General features: G+C 39.2%; 1 protein-coding gene across 1 annotated transcript in view; it reads left to right on the top strand.

Moving 5' to 3' along the window:
- The first annotated feature begins 491 nt into the window (after positions 1-491).
- The window catches only part of LOC121867019 (putative uncharacterized protein DDB_G0281733), a 15,992-nt gene continuing 8,672 nt past the window's right edge, over positions 492-7,811 (top strand). Inside the window, exon 1 of the mRNA XM_042366765.1 lies at positions 492-688. Within this exon, the coding sequence (XP_042222699.1) occupies positions 492-688 (197 nt within the window). The remainder of the gene's footprint in view (positions 689-7,811) is intronic.

Below are 7,811 nucleotides of genomic sequence, written 5' to 3'. Positions count from 1 at the left end.
ATTACTGCCGGGTAGACAGAGGCAAAGACGTAAAAACTTGCCCATAGTTTAACCCTGCTGAGAATCAGGCCGAGCTTATTGACTACTACTACTACTAAAAACAACAATAATAATAATATTTATATATATATATATAATAATAATAATCTCACTCTCTCCTCTCTCTCTCTCTCTCTTCTTATCTGTGGAAGCAGTGTTTAGGGGAGGCAGTGATTAGTGGTAGGGGGAGGCAGACTCAGTACCACCGACAGGGGAGGTTATCACACACTGAAGATGTGTTGTCCTCAGGCCCTCCCAGCAAGAGTTGACGAAGGTGAACTCCTCCGGCAGCTCGGCCACCAGACGCTCCCTCGGGACACCACTTGGAGGTCGCTCTGGTACCCGAGTTGTTGAAGGAAGAAAAACTTAAACTCTTCAGCAGTGAGGTCTGGGTGGCGACACACCAACTCAAGTAAGGCCAGTGAGTGACGCACGCAGAGCCCCTTGATGTAATGGAGGATACCCTCTCCTTGGCCGCAGGAGCTGTGGTACAAGAAGGTATCCTTAGCCCGGTGGAGGGACACCAAATGGCGCTCCTTTTCCAGCATGATGGCCAGCCAGTAGCCGGTGGACGTCTAGCTAAGACCGCTGGAGGAAGTAAAGAGACTGGATGTTTTGGGACCAGGACCTTAGACAGTGTTAACGCCAGGTACTGGCCATCTAACGCAGGTATGGTCCCCTCAGACGAAAACACCCACCCAGGGAGTCATAGATAGATAGATTCACCTAACCCTTCCCACGCTGCCAATATCAATTTACTCCCTACATGACATTTCATGAGACAAACACAGCCATGAGTAACACTGGAGGTTCCTCACACACACACACACACACACACTGATGAGCGGGAAGTCTGGTCAGGATTACAGGAGTAAGCTTGTTTGTGTAGCATCTGATGCCCCAGCCTCTGTTACCACGGCTGTTGTGTTGTGTTGTGTTGTGCTGTGTTGTGTTGTGCTGTGCTGTGTTGTGTTGTTGTTGTGTTGTGCTGTGTTGTGTTGTGTTGTACTCTACTGTGTTGTGTTGTATTGTTGTGCTGTGCTCTACTGTGCTGCTGATCTGTGTTGTGTTGTAGTGCTGTGTTATGCTGCTGTGTTGTGATGTCCTGCTGTGTTGTACTATACTGTATTCTACTGCGGTGTTGTGTTGTATTGTGGTGGTAATAGTGGTAGGGATTGTGATAGTAGTGGTGGTAGGGAAGGTGGTGATGGAGGAGGTACTCGGTGATATATGAACGGGTAGATAAATCACTATTACACAAAAATAACTTCTCAATAGTCCCTGGAGTTACCCAATGGATGGTGTGTGTGTGTGTGTGTGTGTGTGTGTGTGTGTGTGTGTGCGTGTGTGTGTGTGTGTGTGTGTGTGTGTGTGTGTGTGTGTGTGTGTGTGTGTGAGTGCGTGCGTGTGTGTGTGTGTGTGTGTGTGTGTGTGTGTGTGTGTGTGTGTGTGTGTGTGTGTGTGTGCGTGCGTGCAGTGAGTGTGTATGTGTGTGTGTGTGTGTGTGTGTCTAGATCTATAGATATATACCGTGTGCGTCTGTATGTCTTCACCATTATGTATTATATATGTCATGTGTTCGTGTCCAGTCATTACCATACCTGTGTGTCATTAGTGGATATTTACCTTATAATAATGACAGGTGCGTGGCGTTTATACGTTACTGCTGTTATCAATGACCTAGCCTAACAAGACCTGACCTTACCTAACTTGACCTGACCTAACCTAACCTCTCTTAATCTTGAATGAGCACATGACCTAATCCCGACCTGACCTAACCTAACCTCTAGTAACAAAACCTAACCTAACCTAACCTGACCCTAACCTAATCTAACCTCTACAAAATGGGTCAACAGATATCGTGTACTAGATATTGACCAAATGAAGATATTGACCAGGACTCTTAATGTACCCTGGCAGCTGGGAGATACAGCTGTCCACACGAGTTTATAAGTTGTTCAGACAGAAAAAATAAATAAATAAAAGGAATCTGGTAAATTTCTGGCCAAAAATGTGTATAGTCTAGTTTATATGACGTGACACGATTTGTTTTTTATTATCCCGGTCATGTCATGTCATGTCATAACTGATGGTAATATGTCATATATCTGGTCCTTAGCTTGTTATACCTGCTCATTACCTAGTTCTACTTGGTCATACCTGGGCATACTTTCTCATACCTTGTCATAATATCATATCTTGCCATAAATTGTCATAACTTGTCATATCTTGCCCTACTTTGTCACATATTGTCATAATTTCATATCTTGCCATACCTTGTCATATATTGTCATACCTGGTCCTCACAGGTGTATGCTGACAGACTCAGAAAATTTACCCCATTAGTGACCTTTATTTAATCAACATAAATTATAAACAGAAAAAAAAAGATGTAGATGTTTTTCTTTATTATTTTTTGCTCAAAGATGAAAAGATGAGATGTTTTCTATCACGCGATCAAGGTGACGTCACTAGTGTTTAAGACGCCGTCCTGCAGGTCTCTCTCTCTCTCTCTCTCTCTCCATAGTTTTCCTGGATCCTTGATATGCCTTTAGGCACTGTTACCTGACTCAGTATACTTAGATCGCTATTAATATTAAGTTGCAACTCTCCTCATTGTTGATCTGCCACCTGACACTTCTGGCCGTCCCACCACACGTCTTTCATACTCTCCCACTGGGGTAGTTTACACACCTCACCACAACAGCGTCTATTTGTATCAACATTGGAATACCGACAACACAAGACGTCTATTGTGACTGCAACACCACCAGCAGGACTCTGCCCTTTATATTCACAAGTAGGGGAGGTACAATACAGCATTATACGGGTGAATGACGACGAATACCTCTTCCAGTTCAGTGGTATCGTGTCGGCCGACTGACCTCCAACATGGCGGAGTAAACAGAGTTTGACGTCACGTGAAGACTAGTGAGTTTCAGGCAAGTGGCGGTAGAGAACTTGTCCTTGGAGGAATGATAGCCAGACTAATGATAATAATGATATTGATAACGATAATGACATGTTGATAATAATAATAATAATAATAATAATAATAATAATAATAATAATAATAAACATAAGTACAGATTTAAATTACTTAAAAAGGTCTGACAAAATACACACTATCAAATATTATCACCTTTGTGGCACTACTTCTTATAGACAAACACACGTTACTTATAACACACACACACACACACACACACACACACACACACACACACACACACACCAGTGGCTGATACAGATGGGATAATTCCAATTCAATAAGGAATGAAAACAATGTTGAACCTATTCAGAAGATCTAACAAGTGAGGGTTAAGTACACAGACCATGGGTTCAGTACACACAGCCATGGGTTCAATATACACAGCCATGGGTTCAGTACACACAGCAATGGGTTCAGTACACACAGCCATGGGTTCAGTACACACAGCTATGGGTTCAGTACACACACCCATGCGTTCAGTAGACACAGCCATGGGTTCCTGCCACTGTTGACCATCACGACGACGGTGTTATAGTGCTACCAAAACCCACCTACCCTGAGGCCCTTAACACACTGGCTCTCATAGCTCTCTCTGACGCCGCCACCTTCTGCCACCTCAGGTCCCTCGTCCACATATTACTGTTCGACACCACAAAAGCATCAAGCCTACACGACCCCACGCAGAGGCTACAAGACCAGTCCCTCTCCACCCACTGTAGTCAATACTTGCTTTATAAGAGAGAGAGAGAGAGAGAGAGATTTTCAAATAGAAGAAAGAAACAAAACATCACTACTCATACACCACTATACACACACACACATACACACCACTATACACACACACACACACACATACACGCCACCATACACACACACATACATCCCTATACACACACACCACTATACACACACACACACATACACACACTATACACACACACACACACATACATACACACACACCACCATACACATTCACCTCACAGGAAATTCAATTATGCGGATAAAATTTAAGATGACAAGAATAATCGGTTTGGTGACATCTGGAGGCATCTGGCTTGATTCATCGTCTCTCTCTCTTTCTCTCTCTGTCACTGCTTTTCTTCTCTCTCTTTCTCTCTCTATCACTATTTTTCTCTCTCTCTCTCTCTCTCTCTCTCTCTCTCTCTCTCTCTCTCTTTTCCTCTCTATTTTTCTTTCTCTCTAAATATATGTGTGTGTGTGTGTGTGTGTGTGTGTGTGTGTGTGTGTTTCTCTCAATATACACTATATATATGCCTTTCTAAATGTGTGTGCCTCTCTCTCTCTCTCTCTCTCTCTCTCTCTTTTCTCTCTCTCTCTCTCTCTCTAAGGTCTTTAGGGCAAACCACTAGATAAATATTGTATTTAATCCCCCTTGTTATCATATATTGAGTTAAATTCACTTTCACTTGACTTTACTACGGATTAACTTCACCATCATTAACTTCATTGGTGTTAATCTCACCATCATTAACTTCATTGGTTAATCTCACCATCATTAACTTCATTGGTGTTAATTTCACCATCATTCTTCATTGTGTTAATCTCACCATCATTCTTCATTGGTGTTACTCACCATCATTAACTTCATTGGTGTTAATCTCACCATCATTAACTTCATTAGTAAACCAAAATGAATCCTTACTTTACCTGTTGTTTTCTGAAGCAATAATATGAAACAAGTGGCACCTGCTTCAGTATATTATGTGGTAATTAACCTGATTATTTACCTGAGTCGAGTCAGTAAATTAAACAACAACAAAAACAACAGTAATGATAATAATAAAAATAATGGGTAATAATAATAACAATAATGATAATAACAGTAACAACGACGACGATAATAATAATAATAATAATAATAATAATAATAATAATAATAATAATAATAATAATAATAATAATAATAGCAACCATCAACAGTGACGTCATCAATTACTACAGCCAATGGTTCAACAAGAATAAGAAAACATATTTCTCACAACTACAACTCACAACAGCTCACAAACATTCCTCATAACTCTACAACTCACAACAGCTCACAAACATTCCCCATAATTCTACAACTCACAACAGCTCACAAACATTCCTCATACCTCTACAACTCACAACAGCTCCAAACATTCCCTCATAACTCTACAACTCACAACAGCTCAAAACATTCCCTCATACCTCTACAACTCACAACAGCTCACAAACATTCCTCATAACTCTACAACTCACAGCAGCTCACAAACATTCCTCATACCTCTACAACTCACAACAGCTCACAAACATTCCCTCATAACTCTACAACTCACAACAGCTCACAAACATTCCCTCATAACTCTACAACTCACAACAGCTCACAAACATTCCCCATAACTCTACAACTCACAACAGCTCCAAACATTCCCCCATAACTCTACAACTCACAACAGCTCACAAACATTCCTCATACCTCTACAACTCACAACAGCTCTAAACATTCCCTCATAACTCTACAACTCACAGCAGCTCCAAACATTCCTCATACCTCTACAACTCCAAAGCTCACAAACATTCCTCATAACTCTACAACTCACAACAGCTCACAAACATTCCTCATAACTCTACAACTCACAACAGCTCACAAACATTCCCCCATAACTCTACAACTCACAACAGCTCCAAACATTCCCCATAACTCTACAACTCACACAGCTCAAACATTCTCATACCTACAACTCACAACAGCTCCAAAATATATTACCTCATAAAACTCAAGACAAACATTTCTATCAATGACTCAGGTTAAATTAATACAAAAAAAAAATGAAAAGAAGGAAAAAAGAAAAGGAAAGAAGAAAGAAAAAGAAAAGAAAAAGCAAAAGAAAAAAGAAAAAGGAAAGAAAAGAAAGAAAAAAGAAGAAAAAGAAAAGAAAAGAAAAGAAAAAAGGAAAAGAAAAAAGAAAAGAAAAAGGAAAGAAAACAAAAAAACAAAAAAGGAAAAGAAAAAGAAAAAAAAACAGAAAAAGAAAAAAGGGAAAAGAAAAGAAAACTTAAGGCGAAAAAATAAATGAAAGGAAGATATTGAAAAAAATGATGAAAGAATAAAAATAAAAACATACAATAATAACAGAGAATAAAAGAGTAGGAAAATGTTTGTTGAGTGTGTTGGTGAGTGAATGAGTGTGTTGGTGAATGAATGAGTGCGTTGGAGTGTGTTTTGGAGAAGGAGTGAGTGTGTTTTGGAGATTGAGTGTTGTAGTGTGTTGATGAGTGTTGTAGTGTGTTGGTGAGTGAATGAGGTTGAGATTGAGTGTTGGAATGAAAAGACTGAGTGAGTTAATGTGGGTGTTGAGTGCGGAGTGAGCTGGAATGAGAGTGAGGTGTGTGTGTTGAAGTGTGAGTGTGATCGAAGTCAGACACTCAACCAATTATAGTAAAATTGAGTGAGAGTGAAAGTGAGTGAGAGTGAAAGTGAGTGAGAGTGAAAGTGAGTGAGAGTGAAAGTGAGTGAGAGTGAAAGAATGAGTGAAAGAGAGATAGAGTGAAAGAGAGTGAGAATGAAAGTGAGTGAGTGAAAATATATATTAGACCGTGAATAAACCTCCATCACTTCACTCACTCAATCAAACAGTGATAGTAAAAGAGAGAGTTAGAGTGAGAGTGAGTGAGAGGTGATCGATTAACAGGATGGCAGGTGGTGAGGGCGGGCCGTCACCTGCTCTCACTCTCACACAATTTAGGAAATCAGTTCCTCCTGTCTGCCGCCTGGAGAAAGTGAGAAAGGCGGAGTGTGAAATATGAAGAATTGAGAGAAAGTATTGTGAGAGAAAGTGTGTGTGAATAGAAAATTTGTGAGAAAGGAGTGTAAATGAAGGAGAGAATGAACAAAAATTAAATCAGAAAAAAAAAATTAATAAGCATTGACCAAAAAAGAACTTGTAAAAAAGAAGAAAAAAAAAAGAAATTAAGACAAATATCAATAAAAAAAAGAAAAAAAAATAAAAATATAAATTGAATAAAAAAGAACAAAATACTAAATGAACTGAAAGAAAATAGAAAGAAAAACAATTAAAAGAAAAAGAGAAAAAAAAGATAAAAGGAAGAAAAAGATGAAAGAAAAAACGAAAGGAGAGAAACGAGGAAATGAAGAAATCGACATTAAAAACTAAGATCTTTCATTACTGTCCATAAGAGAGCCTTAAGGGTACAAGCTTGAACCTTTATTAAACCAGTGGAATTGAACCTTTTAGAACCTTCATTAAACCAACGTAGGAAATTGAACCTTTATTAAACCAGCGAAGGAAATTGAACCTTTATTAAACCAGTGGAATTGAACCGTTTAGAACCTTCATTAAACTAACGTAGGAAATTGAACCTTTATTAAACCAGCGAAGGAAACTGAACCTTTATTAAACCAGTGGAATTGAACCTTTCAGAACCTTCATTAAACCAGCGTAGGAAATTGATCCTTTCAGAACCTTTATTGAAGCAACGTACGAATTTAAACCTTTATTAAACCAGCATATGAAAATAAACCAAATAGAACCTTTCAGTAAACCTCAGTGTACGAATTTAAACTATTTTTTAGAACATTTATTAAATCCCAGTGTTCGAAATTGAACCTCCAGAGACACTTTTAGTTAACTCATTAATGATGAACCTCTCCTCCTATCTCTGTTTATCTTTTCTCATTCGTTACCCTTTCTCTTTCTTCATCCAACACCAACCTTTCTTTTCTATATCCTCCTGTCTTCTATTTCTCTCTTCACCTCTATTTCTTTCACCTCTC

Source organism: Homarus americanus, unplaced genomic scaffold (assembly GCF_018991925.1).
Source record: "Homarus americanus isolate GMGI-L3 unplaced genomic scaffold, GMGI_Hamer_2.0 scaffold4570, whole genome shotgun sequence".
In the NCBI taxonomy this organism is placed as follows: Eukaryota; Metazoa; Arthropoda; class Malacostraca; order Decapoda; family Nephropidae; genus Homarus; species Homarus americanus.
This window is presented reverse-complemented; position numbering and strand designations above follow the sequence as displayed.